This window comes from Delphinapterus leucas, chromosome 19, assembly GCF_059928025.1.
Source record: "Delphinapterus leucas isolate spDelLeu-1000000601 "Yukka" chromosome 19, BTC_Dleu_Yukka2, whole genome shotgun sequence".
NCBI lineage: Eukaryota > Metazoa > Chordata > Mammalia > Artiodactyla > Monodontidae > Delphinapterus > Delphinapterus leucas.
The window spans coordinates 51,603,254-51,618,377 of NC_143147.1; the positions used below are offsets into that span (position 1 = coordinate 51,603,254).

Consider the following 15,124-nt stretch of genomic DNA (forward strand, 5'->3'; position numbering starts at 1 on the left):
TGGAAGATAGAGGAACTTTTATTTTCACAGAAGAAAAGGTTGATTCTGAAACATTTGGCTTTGAGGATGTTTGAGGATGAACAGGGATGGTTTACAGGAGGCCTCGGCTGCAGGTGGCTTCTGCAGGGAGTTCACGGAAGGGCTCAGCAAAAGAGAGAGAAGGTTCTCATTATCAGCGCCTCTTCTGCTCTGGACACCGGCCAGTTCACCAAGACCCACTCTTGTTCCTTGACATTAAGAGTCTGGCACTCTGCCAGCAGTAGTCTTCTCAGAAGGTGCAGACCTTTCTGGAAAAAAGAAGAAAACTTTCCATCACTCTTTCCCAAATAGCCCTGGTTTCCCTCCATCGAAGGCACTTTAGTCATAGTTTGGATCCAATTCAGGAAAGGAATGGGAGACACAGAAGCTTTCTTCAAGAGTATTTCATTAGGGTATGTTGAGCTGTCTGTTTTCCCAGCAGGGCTCTGCAGTTTATTTAAGTTCTTATTAAGGAAAATACCTGGCATTCTAGCATAACTTGGCTGACTCTCTCGTTTCCACTCAGGACTAAAGGGTGGGGTGGAGCTACAGGACATTTAGGCACTATGCCTGCCTGAATTTAGGCTGTCTCCTGCTCTGTGTCCAGCTTTCATATGATGTCTTTTGTCTTTCATACTAAAATCTGATCTAGCACCTACATGTGCACACATAGTTACAAAGGAGACCTTCACATTGGTGTGAGCCACAGCATTGTCTTCAGCAATTTATGGGTACTTAAGTCATAAAACTTTCTTAGCCAAGAGGGAGCCGTTTCTCACTATTTCTATGCTGTAAAAGTGGATTCTAGCAATGTTCCAGAATATGCAATCTATGTGTGTATATGTGTACCTAAAACTCCACTACATTTTGTGCTAATTAATACCTATTATTCTCTTGGTCTTCATTTAATGTTACTCTAGTAAATGATCAAACTCACTCTGCTTGATTTTCTGGTGAACCTCACAAAAGATAATCCACCCCGTCCCTTGAATACAAACTGTACCTCTCCCCAGGGCATTGGATTAGGGCCCCTTTGACAGGTGTGAATGACATCACCAGTTCAAAATGTGCTGCTTTATTTTCCCTTCCTTTACACAACTAGTTACTGTTTTCACATAATTAGCTCAAATGTTGATGCATTTTCCTAATTATTTCAGAAAATTCCTTCTTTCTTAGGACACCGTGTTCACATCCCCACTTGCGGGTTAAGAAATTGAAGGTAAGGGAGAGTCTCGGCAGGGAAACCATACACCCCGGATTTGCCCGAGACCAACCTGGTTTGTGGTTCTGGAGAGATGTGTGGAGCACCCCTTTCACTCTTAGAAGTCCCCAAGTTTGGGTAATAAATCATATGGTCATTCTAAGCCTACGTGACCAGAACCCACCTGAGTGGTGGCAAGCAAGGGTGGCCCCAGTCCACTGCTTTTTTTTTTTAAATAAATTTATTTTATTCATTTTTGTCTGCGTTGGGTCTTCATTGCTGCGGGCAGTCTATCTCTAGTTGCAGCGAGCGGGGGCTACTGTTCGTTGCGGTGCGTTGGCTTCTCATTGCAGTGGCTTCTCTTGTTGCGGAGCACGAGCTCTAGGCATGCAGGCTTCAGTAGATGTGGTGCACGGCTTTAGTTGCTCCGCAGCATGTGAGATCTTCTTGGACCAGGGATCGAATTCGTGTCCCCTGCATCGGCAGGTGGATTCTTAACCACTGCGCCACCAGGGAAGCCCAGTTCACTGCTATTTTTATTACACCCCGATGAAACAGAAACACAGAGGGAGAGAGGGAGATCACACACACAAGAAAATGAACTCATGGGAATTCCTTGGTGGTCCAGGGGTTAGGACTCCACGCTTCCACTGCAGGGGGCCCGGGTTTGATCCCTGGTAGGGGAACTAGGATCCCACAAGCCATGCAGCCAAAAAACAAACAAACAAACAACTCCCTCCTCAAAAAAAAAGAATTTCCTTGGGTCTCTGTTCAAGGGAATCCTGCCTGAGTCCTTCTCTAAGTAGGAACCCTTCTGCGAAGCAAATACTTCCCCGTCTCTCATCAACGATTCCATTTTGTACTGCCTAACTTTTACACTATGGTTTTGTTTTAAAACGCGATACTCATTTAACTGAGGAAAACAAGATGCCGAGGAATGTACATTATGTTTCGAGAGAGGGGAGATGTATACACATCTATGAAAAAAATACTGCCAGAGGATATATAAGAAATTAGTGGCTGTCTCTGGCAAGGAAAATTGGGCAGAGGCAGGGCTGGAGAAAAAAAATTTTTAAATACGGTTTTTAGGGACTTCCCTGGCGGTCCAGTGGTTAAGACTCCCTGCGTACACTGCACGGGGCGCAGGTTTGATCCCTGGTCGGGGAACTAATATCCCGCATGCTGTGTGGTGCAGCCAAAAATTTTTTAAATATATTTTTTAATTTATTTTTTAAATGAAATTAAATTTATTTATTTAAATTTATTTATTTATTTAAATTTATTTAAAATAAAATAAAAATACATTTAAAAAATATCTCTTGATGCCTTTCATACCCCCTCCGCAGCCTACTGATGCAATGTCAATGCCTAAATTTTGCCTCAGAAACTCAAATTTCTCTTCCCTCTGGCCACCTGCCTGCAGCCCAGCTCTCCCACTCATCCTCCTCCTGGCTCCAGCTGAAGTCTCAGACTCTGGACTTCTGTCCCTGCCAAGTAGGCTGCCTGTGGCTTTCAATCTTACCAGACAAGCTGTTTTAGCTTCTTTCACTTTGGGAGAAAACTAACTGGACACCGTCATTCTCTCCTTAGGGGCTCTTGACACAGGAGGAAAAAATGATTCCACACCAGAGCTATATCCACCCTGAACTTCTTTTTTTTTTTTTTTTTGCGGTACGTGGGCCTCTCACTGCTGTGGCCCCTCCCGCCGCGGAGCACAGGCTCCGTAGGCGCAGGCCCAGCGGCCATGGCTCACGGGTCCAGCCGCTCCGCGGCATGTGGGATCCTCCCAGACCAGGGCACGAACCCGTGTCCCCTGCATCGGCAGGCAGACTGTCAACCACTGCGCCACCAGGGAAGCCCCACCCTGAACTTCTACATCACATGCACATGTAAGCACATAACCTCATCCGGAGACCCAGGATTCAACCATAAGTTTGATTTATAGGACCAGCACAAACATCAAAGCTGACATGCCCTGTGAGGGAAAACACAGGGGCTATTTGGGAGAATTGGTCTATACTTTGAAATGGAATGACACATCAAAAAATACTTGTTAAGGGCTTCCCTGGTGGTGCAGTGGTTGAGAGTCTGCCTGCCAATGCAGGGGACATGGGTTCATGCCCTGGTCCGGGAGGATCCCACATGCCGCGGAGCGGCTGGGCCCGTGAGCCATGGCCGCTGAGCCTATGCGTCAGGAGCCTGTGCTCCGCAACGGGAGAGGCCACAACAGTGAGAGGCCCACGTACCTAAAAAAAAAAAAAAAAAAAAAAACACTTGTTAAATGTGAAGCTAATCTTTTTAACTACCTTGGATGCTTATTGCCCTATGGTACTATTACTAATCATATACCCATTGGCACCTACCTTCCCTGAACCTTCTCATCTATAAAATAGTTACAGTACATCAGTGGTTTCCAAATGGTGCCCTGTGGCCCCATGGGGGTACCTCAGGGCCCTCTAAGCTCCTGCAAAACTCCAAGCCTCCACTCCTTTTTCCAACCAGATCAACACAGCTTTCATCCATTTCCGAATTGGGCTGTTATATGTAAGACTCATGAAGAAAAGCTTCCTCTAAATTGAAGACAAAAGTTTGAAAGCCACTACACTAGGTAACCACTCAATTCCATCCAGCCAAATTCTATGAAGCCACGCTCCCTGCCTGCCTCAGTTTCTCTAGCAGGAACGCAGCAGAAATTCCTCATGTGGGAATTTTACCTGAATAAAGTCCTTGTGTGAACAAGGAGACAGACATCTAATCTGAAGCTATTCACCGGTAGCTGCTGGGTTCAAAAGACGCCTCCCTTGGCCTCAATCATAGCTCCAAAATAACCTGGGGAAGCATAGGAGGTGCCTGCACACACGTCCATCCACAGGGGCACTGCCCGGGGATGCAGCTCACCTGGAGGTGGCAGAAGTGCAGCCACTCCTGCTGTTACAACCAATCCTCGATTTGCAGGTAGAGGAACTGAACATTAGGTAATCAAAAATACCCATTCTAGATCATCTCCAGGAATCCAGTGTTTTCTTGAGCACTTACAGTTGAATAAGTTACTTCCCAACACCACAGAGATTGAGGCACCCCCATTACTGCCACATCACTAGTGAGGAAAGTGAAGGTTGAAAAGGCAAGATAACTCTCCCAAGTGAGTAAACAACAGAACCAGATTTTTTTTAAGTTGTATTCTTAAATTGTGAAATATAACCTCATGGAATAAATGTAGACTACAATGCGTAATTACAGAGCAAAGCCCGATGTTTAACTGTCACCCAAGTCAAGAAACAAAACACTGCGGGCACCCCAGAAACCACCCTCCCACCCCCACCTTGGGTCACTTCTTCATCCTGCTTCACTCCCTCCCCAGAAGTATCAATAAATGTTGTCCTTTTAAAATCAATCCCTCGCTTTTTGTTATATAGTTCTACCACCTATAGATGCACAAAGCCAGGACTACTCAGGTCTGTGAAACTCCAGTCTATGCTCTTAACCTTGAGATAATGCTTCCTCTTGTTCTATCAGCTGCTGAAAGATGACTTTAAATCTTCCATCAACTATGGATTTGTTTCTCCTTTTAGATCTGTCAATGTCTGCTTTACGTATTTTGAGGCTGTTATTAGATACCTATAAATTTAGAACTATTTTATCTTCCTTTTATCACCACATGTCTCTCTTGGTCTCTAATAATGATTCTTTTTTTTTTTTTGGCCATGCTGTGCAGCTTGCGGGATCTTACTTCCCCCACCAAGGATTGAACCCAGGCCACAGCAGTGAAAGCACCGAGTCCTAACCACTGGACCGCCAGGGAATTCCTTTTTTTTTTTCTGGGGGGGCGGAGCCAATAATGATTCTTAAAGTGTTACAGCCTTAAAGTCTCATTTACCTCATATTAATAATACCCCCAGCTTTCTCTGGGTTAGTCTTGCCTGGTATCTTTTTCCATCCTTTTCCTGCCTCAACAGCAGACTTGGAACATCTTTCAACTATATATTTTCGTGCCCTCTTGACCTATTTACAAAGTCATTGATACCTTTTAATCCTGAAACACAAGACTAGGAAAAGAAATAAGGGAAAAATAAGAGAAAACAAGGAGATGTGAGTCTGAGCCCTAAGCCAAGCCTCTGGTCTGACTCACATCTCCTTAGGCAGCTGCATTTCTACATGAAGAAAGACTGCAGCTGGGTTTAGATAAATTACTACAGTTCCTCAACATAACACTCACGGATAGGGTGTGCCTAACAGGAGCTGAATTAGAAAGCTGTGTAAGACTCACAGACATAGAGAACAGACTTGTGGATGCCACAGTAGGGGTGGGGGTGGGGGGTAGGTAGGGATGGACTGGGAGTTTGGGATTAGCAGATGCAAACTATTATATATAGAATGGATAAACAACAAGGTCCTACTGTATAGCACAGGGAACTATATTCTATATCTTGTGCTAAACCATAATGGGAAAATTATGAAAAAGAACATATGTAGCTGAATCACTCTACCGTACAGCAGAAATTAACACAACATTGTATATATCGACTATACTTCAATAAAATAAATTTTAAAAAATAAAGCTGTTTATTCACAAAGACACTGATCACATAAGCACACTGGAATATACTGTATAAATTCATATCCATCATGTAAATATACATGGTGCCACAATCATTTCAAGTCAAAGTATTTTATTGTCCAAGAGACTCCTTCTGTGGTCACAGGAGGCCGGCTGTCAACGGACAACCAGGGAGGCACCCGAGCCCTCACTCCTCTGCACTCTGCGTGCTGACGTAGTCCTGGAGAAGCGCCTGCACCTCTGCCCGGCGGCTCATCTTGGTGGCCTTGCCCTGAAAGCGGCCTTTCTTCCCCGCTCCCTTGCCTTCTAGCACCTCAGCCACCCTGGGGAGCAGAGAGACAGTCAGGGAGGGCGTCTTTGAGGGAAAAGTCACAGGAAAACCAAGGGCAGCCCTGAGGCTTTCCCCTTGGGCTCGGGGGAGAGAAAAAGTAAATGGCTTCTAGAAATACTTGCACATGTGCACAAAGATATGGGTACCATATTTATTTAAGAGTGAATAACTGGGGGCTTCCCTGGTGGCACACTGATTAAGAATCCACCTGCCAATGCAGGGAACATGGGTTCGAGCCCTGGTCCAGGAAGACACCATATGTCACGGAGCAACTAAGCTCGTGCGCCACAACTACTGAGCCTGTGCTCTAGAGCCCACGGGCCACAACTACTACAGCCCATGCGCCTAGAGCCCGTGCTCTGCAACAAGAGAAGCCACTGCAATGAGAAGCCTGCGCACCACAACAAAGAGTAGCCCCGGCTCGCCGCAACTAGAGAAAGCCCGCGTGCAGCAACGTAGACCCAACGCAGCCAAAAATAAATTAATTAATGATTATTTTTAAAAAAAAAGAGTGAATAACTGGAAACAATAGAAGTGTCTAGAAACGGGCTAAATTATGGCAACCTCCAAGGAACGGGATGAGCGTCATTAGGAGTAAAGAGCTATAGACACAAAGGCCTGCGGGAACAGCAGGGAAGCAACTGGGGCTGAGCGAGAAAGGTGGGCCTACGGCACTGGCCGGGCCCACGCTGTCTGAAGAAGCAGGCCCCACTCACGTCCTCGTAGATACTAACCTGCAGGAACATCAGTCCAGTGTTGCAAGCGTGTGCCTTTTTTTCTTCCTTTTTTGAGAAAAGCTAGAACTCCCTATTTTTAAATAAAAATCTCCTAATTTTAAAATGTAGCAACTAATTTTAAAAATTTAAAGTAGTACACAGGCCAAACCAGTCTATAGGCCACAGCTGGCTGCCTGTCAGGAACCTCTGCTCTAAATACTTCTGTTTTCCTTCAGTGTTTTACAGTGAACACATATTCATCACAGCCAGTCAGGACTTCAAAACCCTAAATGCCAGAAAGAATATGGGGCGCTCCACCTCCATATCTAATTTAAAATAAAAAATATAAACAATATAAGAGTAAAAAAGTCCAACAGAATTCTAATTTTTCTATAATAACTACATCAATACGTTTTTTGATTCAGTCTCAAAACCCTAATTTTTTCCCCCAAGTTTGTCTGTGCCTCTGCTTTGCTGATGCCTTAAGCAGGTGCTTCATCTGCCTAGTGAGAATACAGCACCTGTATTCATGTATCACTTATGAATCTCAATTTCTAAAAGAAAAAACACAAAGCACGTGAGATTTGGAGCCGAAAGTCCTGGGCTCGAGTCTCAGTTCTGCCACTTTAACCGTGAGATCTCAGGCACACAATGTGCTGTCCCTCATCTCTAAAACTGGGAATGACAGTGGTGATCATTATTTCTGCTCAGGCAACATCACATGGCTGTGATGTGAATGAAAATGAGATGCAGGGGCTTCCCTGGTGGCGCAGTGGTTGAGAGTCCACCTGCCAATGCAGGGGACACGGGTTCGTGCCCCGGTCCAGGAAGATCCCACATGCCGTGAAGCGGCTAGGCCCATGCGCCACAACTACTGAGCCTGCGCGTCTAGAGCCTGTGCTCTGCAACGGGAGAGGCCGCGACAGTGAGAGGTCCGCGCACCGCGATGAACAGTGGCCCCCGCTCGCCACAACTGGAGAAAGCTCTCGCACAGAAACGAAGACCCAACACAGCCAAAAATAAATAAATAAATAAGTAAATTTATTTTTAAAAAAAATGAGATGCAGATGCAGTGGCCCTTTGCATCCAACAAGGGTGCTATTAGTAGGTTAGGCTTATAGGCTCTTCCACCCGTGCAAAGCAGTCCACGGAAGATTACCTGGGCGCCAGGGTCTCCACAGCCTCAGCTGGCCCTGCCAGTAAGAAGAGTCCAGCACCTTTCTCTTCGCCCACAGTTAAGAACAGGAGGGTCTCCTAGGATGGAAGACAAGATGAGCCCTGACACTTAAAAGACGTGCAGTCAATCCCCCCTAAACTGCACTCTCTTCAGTCTCAAGAACAGACTTTTATCATATTGCAAATATATAAAGACACCAAATCACAGCGTACACCTTACACAATATTACATAAAGTATCTCAATTAAAAGGAAAACAGACTTTTATCATATTGCAATATATAAAGACACCAAATCAACAGTGTACACTTTACACAATATTACATACAGTATCTCAATTAAAAGGAAAACAGACTTTTATCATATTGCAATATATAAAGACACCAAATCAACAGTGTACCCCTTACACAATATTACATACAGTATCTCAATTAAAAGGAAAACAGGTTTTCCCTCCTAAACCACAAGTGATGTTCCTCATGAATGTAAGGCAGCCCCTCCACTCTGGGGCCCACTAGGGACAAGAAACTTTGAGAGTGGCTATAGGAACTTAGGTTGAATATTAAGAAGGGGGCAGAAGCCTGCTGACCATGACCAAGCATAGAATGTCTTTCATGATCTGACTCCCGCCAAACTCTGCAGCCTGGTCACCCCACTCCCACACCGCCCCTTGCACCCTGTGTCTGCTATCGCCAAAACCTCCGTGTTTCCCTCTGCTTGGCCACCTCGGCACCCCTGTCTGCCGATGACCGCTAAGCAGTCTTCTAGGCCTCTCCCCTGAAGCCTCCCCAGCCTTTCAGGGAATGCGCTCCTCTGCCTCTAGCACTGACCACCCTAAGTTAAAAATGTCGGCATACACGGCTGTCTCCCAGACTCAAGAGTGAGCTCCTTGAGAATCAGTACTCTCTACACAGAAATAAGAGGAGAGATACACACACACTGCTTGGCCCAGAGTAGATATTCCCAAAGGTGTTTCCTGAGTGAATGCAAAAGAGAGACCTGGAAACCACTAAGCTCTGGTCAGGACCAGGACGGGTGGCTGAAGCCAGAGGCAAAGGAACACTGAACGGACGGCCTTCTAAGGGCCTAGCCGACCGCCGTATTTCTGAAATCAGCCCTCAGCACATATAAATGTGGGTGGCACGGAGGAGTTCCAGTTCTGATAAAAGGAGCTCTGAAGCTGGTAAGTGTCACAGCCCCAGAAAGGTCAATACCACTGACTGAGCTTGGCACCAAAACAGAGCCTAGCTCAGAGTCAGTGCTGAGAAAATAGCGTTGAATGAATTTCTGTTCCCTATTCTTCATGTGTTCATGCGGAGGGACCTCAGCTAACCTGACGCCCCTCATTAGGTCTCCACCCGGGGCAGACAGAGAACCTCATGCTCCTCTTACCTCTGACCCAATCTCGTTGGCGATGATATTCATGAACTCAGAATCACCCTCCTTCCTAAAACAAAGGGCAAAGACATCAGATCCAAGTTGCAACGGGAGCTAGGAACCTGCAGGAAGCCCAGCTCCTCCTTGTGAGGCTGGCCACACTGCTGCCGTTTGTGCAAAGTCCCAGAGAAAGAGCGTGCTCTCTGAGGGCCAGCCTGGCATCTTTCTAAGCCTCGGCACGCTATAACAAGTTTTGCGTTTGTTTCTGTCTCCCTTAAACAGGATTCACCCGGGTAAGTGGAGACCTGTTAGATGGCAAAGGAGATGAGGGAAGGCTCTAATGAAAGTTATAGTGAAGATATTTATATCAAACCCAGGAAATCTGCAAGGCAACACACTTCTTCGGGTCTTCTCAGCCTTAAGAACACCAGGGGCGGGGCTTCCCTGGTGGCGCAGTGGTTGAGAGTCCGCCTGCCGATGCAGGGGACACGGGTTCGCGCCCCGGTCCGGGAAGATCCCACATACCGCGGAGCGGCTGGGCCCGTGAGCCATGGCCACTGAGCCTGCGCGTCCGGAGCCTGCGCTCCGCAATGGGAGAGACCACAACAGTGAGAGGCCCGCATACCCCAAAAAAACAAAAAGAACACCCGGGGCGACCCGCCTCCCACTCTGCACTGCGTACAGGGGAGAGGCTGAGCCCTAAGCCTAGCACCCCTGGCCTCACCTGTGTAATGTGACCACACCTCCCCAGTCTGGGCTGTTCCTGAGGCTGTGGGCAATGTGCACAGCCAGGTCTCTGAGCAGATTCAGGTTGTTCTGAAAAGGATGCCATAACTCAGTTGACAGGTGGGGAAAGGGTAACCAGAGAGAATACCATCTCTCCACCCCTCCCCTCCCCAGTCACTGCCCACTAACATGCTGCACATCCAGTTAGGTGGAGGGGCTGAGTCTGGGGAGGCTTTTCCAGGCAGAGCCCACACCCTCGCCACCCTCCATGGATAAATCACCTTCTGCAGGAGCTTGCTGGAGTTCTGTAGCTTTTTCACTGCTTCCACGTGATCCTCTGCTCCACACCTGCAAGAGAAAGGTTCATGGAGGCCTGCCCAGTTTTCCAACTGCTTTTGGTGTCAGGCATAAATCAATGGCGCCCTTCTTGATGGGACCCAGGGACATTTCCAAGGAAGCCTCAGGCTGTTGGGGAAGAGGATGTAAAGGAAGAAACCATTTTGTGTGCATCTGATCGGCTACCCAAAGCACCTTAGCATTTCTGGTTGCATGCTACCCCTAAAGATAGAGTATTCTGTCTGCCGCACAGGTGGGAAGGCTAAGCTCCGGGCTGCCCAGGCGCTGAGAAAAGGAGGCAGTGGAAGGGGGCGTACTTCAGCAGAGCTGTCAGTGCTTTCTCAGTGCTGTGACTCTTCTCCATCCACTTCAGCACCCGGTTCCCAGCCAGAAAGGTCACGTTGGTTTTGTTCTTTTTCCCCTTCTCAGAGCCCAGGATTTTAATGACCTACATGAGGCAAGGAAGTAAAACACACACACACACACACACACACACACACACACACACAGACACACACACACACACAGACACACACAGACACATAAACCGCAGCAGGTGCTGGACCCAAGGGTAGGAGAGATCAAGACCTCACTGCTGTCTCGGAAGCAATAAGGAGTGATTTCACTCAGGACCCCTCACGTGTCCCCCTCTATCACTCCCAGCCCTGCTGTGATCCCCCACCTCTGACACCCTCTCTCCCACCCACTCAAGAGCCCTTCCTCACCTACCTGAAGGTCACTGAGATTGCTCACGTGGGTCCCACAGCACATGTTGGAATCAACGCTCTTGATGGTGACAACTCGAATAGGCCCAGCATGATCATCCGGCAAACCCCGGCCCCTCACCTGGAACGCAAGGGAGGGAGGAGGGCTGTTTGAATTTTGATGAGGAGCCCTTGGAGGGCCACTCTACAGAAGCCACCCTGCCGGCTCTCCCCTCACCTGCTCCACACCGGGATCATCCAGGCTCAGTTCTCGCACATACACAGGCAGCCGATCTCTGATTTTTGCATTGACACTCTGCTCAATGGCAGCTACTTGCTCCGCAGTCACAGAAGGGCTGTCCAGCTCGATGACACTCCGGAGTCGCCCTAACTCCCTGCAAAAAGTAGAGTGGTCACAGGATGCTGACGGGGACAATTAATAATAGAAGGAAGTTTATCATTTACAAAGCATGTTCATGTAAATGCTGGTATTTAATCCTCACAAAAATGTCACAAAGTAGGGATTGTCATTTCCACTTTACAGGTGAGGGGTGATAAGGAACATGATCAAGGTCATGCAAGGGATTCACCCCCTAGGTCACTGAGCTTCAAAGTCCATATCCTTTTTTAAGCAAAGGGAGATGTTTCTCAGGGAAAACACAAAGTCATCCACCACCCCATCTTCGAGGGGAACAGGTGAGCACAGCAGATTTTTATCCTCCTACCCCTGACTCACTACTAGGAAAGGAGCCAGCAGTCAGGGACCCATGCCTGACAATTAGTCTTATGCCTCTTGCTCACCATGATGTTGTCTTCAGCCCAAACAGATGATCAGCAACCGCAGTGATGAGATGCTGCCCTGAGCAGAAAGAGGAGACGGCAGAAGAAGTGAGAAGTGATCATGAGTGACACGACCCCAGTGTCAATGTCATCACAGAAATTCTCCTGCTGAAGACCTGCCTGGCACTGGGTAATACTCTTGAGAGATACTTTATTGAAAACCCTCAGGAGAATTCTCCAAGAGGCTTTATGATGCCATTTCTTTTTTTTTTTTTTTTTTTTGCGGTACGCGGGCCTCTCACTGTTGTGGCCTCTCCCGTTGTGGAGCACAGGCTCCGGACGCGCAGGCTCAGCGGCCATGGCTCACGGGCCCAGCCGCTCCGCGGCATGTGGGATCTTCCCGGACCGGGGCACGAACCCGTGTCCCCTGCATTGGCAGGTGGACTCTCAACCACTGCGCCACCAGGGAAGCCCTATGATGCCATTTCTTGAATGAGGAAACCAAGGTCTAGAGAAATCAAACAACTTTCCAAGGCCACAGTAGCTCGTCAGAGGCAGGATTTGAACTCGAGTTCTAATTGTGCCAGATTCATTTACTCAACAAAAATTTATCAAGTGCCTACCACGTGCAAGGCACAGGGCTTGGCACTAGAGATATAGCGCTATCCCTGATCGATGACAGCGGGGAGGAAAAGGAATCAACTGTGAAGGCAAAGGGAACAAGACAGCCAAAGGCCTTGAAGGAGGAAAGCAGCAGGATGTGTTCAAGGAATGGAGAGAAGGCCAGCATGGCCAAGATGCAGGGAGCGGGGAGGCAGGAGCACCGGGGGAGGCTGGAGCAGTAGATGAGCGCCAGCCCAGGCAGGCCTTGCGCCCCATGGCAAGACGTTTGCCTTCATCATGAGCTACAGGTAGCCTTTGAAAAGCTTTAAAGCAGGGGAGTGGCCTGATCAGACTTTCATTTTTAAAAAATATTCTGGCTGCTTTGTGGAGAATGGGTTGCAAAGAGACAAGAATGAACATGGGGAGACTAGCCGGGAGGCTGTTACAGAGGGCTGGGGAGAGACAATGAGAGCTGGGACGAGGATGACTGTGTTGACAGTGGAAGCAGATAGAGAAGTATTTCGAAAATAAACCGACATGACTCAGATTGCCTGGCTATCCCTAAAGCAGTGTCTGAACTGACTTCCAGGATTTGAGCAACTGGGTGGATGCTGGCCATGCACTGAACATAGTGAAGGCGACGAGAAGACCAGATCTGGGGGAGGGGGTGGCTTTTAAATTCCATTCTGGACATTTTGAGTTTAAGAAGGCTATGAGACATCTACAGATATAGATATCAAGTGGGAAGTTATAATACTTAAATCCAGCAGTTATTCTAATACTTTTACTTTAACGGCTCATTTTGCTTTTATAACATTTATCACATCTTGCCTGAACTGGAGCTGATTCTGAATATGTCTGTCTCTTCCAAAAGGTTAACTCCTAGAGGACCCAAACCACGTCTCAATCATCGTGACATTCCCACACGCAGCAACTGCCCCATCCCACCCCACCTACCTGAGTGCTGCTGCATGTGGTCAAACCTCCGTTCCCAGTCCACCCGGACCTGTACCTCAGTCCCAGGGGTCAGAGGTGTCTGGGTGAAATGATCAGCCTGGGCGCCCCGGCGGGTCACTCTCAGCACAGAGATGTCATTGATTGTACCACGGTCATCAGGCTGGGGAAAGAAGTAAAAATAATTGGTGGTAGCAGGCAGGGCTCACCCTGACTCCTGGACACAAAGACCCTCTAGCAAAAGTTTGTGAGAAACACACCCAGAATTTGAGATTCCCTAAGGGAGAAGAAGCAATGCCAAGTGAGGTGGTCCACTTTGCTCATGAGGGGACTCTCTCTATACTCTTCACTTGAACACCTTTTGTTCTTCAGAACAAAATAACAGAATGAATACAAGAATTGTAACTACAGCATAAAATAGATAACTAATGAGAACCTACTGTATAGCACATGGAGCTCGAAAACAAATAAATAAATAAAATTTCAAAAAAAAATGTAACTACAGCAACCAAAATTTTAGTAAAACCCAAAGAAACTTAATCCTCATTTTATTGCCTCGGTTTAGATTTTTATCTTTCAATAGTTTCCAAACTGACCTGAATTTTTCTCCTTTCTTCCACTCTATCTTCTACACTACTACTAGAATTAAATTCAAAAATATTCATTAAAAATATCAAATATTACAAAATATCAACTGCTTACAAGACACTGTACCTATCCAAGACTATAATGTAAATAAGACATGGTCCCTCATGGAACTGAAAAGTCTGGAGAAGAATAGAGACATGCTAACAGGCAACTGCAATATGATCTACAACATGCCATAGTTCAAAAAAGTACATTGTTTTAGAGGAGCTCAAAGAAAAGGAACCTAACAGTCTTGGGGAATCAGGGAAGACTTCCTGGAAGAGGTGATATATAAAATGAGACCTGCTATGGATACCTTAGGGCACAGGTTTTCCTTTAGCAGATCAGAAAACCTCCATGCTGGGAAAAATTGGAAGTTTCTCACAATCAAGTTTACTGAATATGTTCTCTCACATCATTTCTTTGCCTAAGTACTTCCATGGCTCACCATAGCTTCCTGAATGAAGTCCACACACCTTAACACATCTTTCAAGGCCCTCTGAACTGGCCCCCACTTACCTTTCCAAAGCCATCTCCAGCCTGTCATCAACACACACCAGAGGCTCCAACTATATGGGACTATTTTGCAGTTAACTAGACTTGTCAGATTCTTACAGGTTTCCCTGCCTTTGTGCTATTCTTTTGGCTGGGAAAGCCTCTCCCACAATGCCCACCTTTGGTGTTATTATTCTCCTTTCCCATTTTCTCATTGGACCTTGCCCCTACCCCATCACAGCACTGATAAGTCTGCCCTCTGTTGTGCTCCTTCAGGGGAAACTTTTTCAGTCCATGCCAAACACCCTAATCGAATTCCTACCTCAGGTCCTTTGCACTTATTCTCCCTCCCCGGAATACTCCCCACCCCCCACCAGCACCACTAGATAATGGCAATGGCTTACCCCCTCACCTCACTTCGTTCTCGACTGAAATAACTTGCCCCCTACCTAGGAGGCCATCCCATCACTCTCTTTCTCTCGACCTTTAATTTTCTTTATAGCATTTATCATACTGGCATACT

General features: G+C 47.0%; 1 protein-coding gene across 4 annotated transcripts in view; it reads right to left on the minus strand.

The window, feature by feature from the left end:
* Nucleotides 1-15,124, minus strand: part of AARSD1 (alanyl-tRNA synthetase domain containing 1) — a 17,747-nt gene continuing 2,623 nt past the window's right edge. Inside the window, exons 3-12 of one of the 4 annotated variants that reach the window (XM_089900016.1) lie at nt 13,483-13,642; nt 11,944-12,001; nt 11,381-11,537; nt 11,168-11,284; nt 10,756-10,886; nt 10,384-10,450; nt 10,101-10,192; nt 9,392-9,446; nt 7,984-8,078; nt 1-287 (exon numbers count right to left, since the gene is read on the minus strand). In XM_089900016.1, coding sequence (XP_089756142.1) covers nt 269-287; nt 7,984-8,078; nt 9,392-9,446; nt 10,101-10,192; nt 10,384-10,450; nt 10,756-10,886; nt 11,168-11,284; nt 11,381-11,537; nt 11,944-12,001; nt 13,483-13,642 — 951 coding nt within the window. In that variant the 3' untranslated portion in view covers nt 1-268. Of the gene's footprint in view, nt 288-5,759; nt 6,101-7,983; nt 8,079-9,391; nt 9,955-10,100; nt 10,193-10,383; nt 10,451-10,755; nt 10,887-11,167; nt 11,285-11,380; nt 11,538-11,943; nt 12,002-13,482; nt 13,643-15,124 lie in introns of those variants that run through there. The other 3 variants (XM_022557880.2, XR_002642586.3, XR_002642585.3) reach the window with 3 other exon arrangements.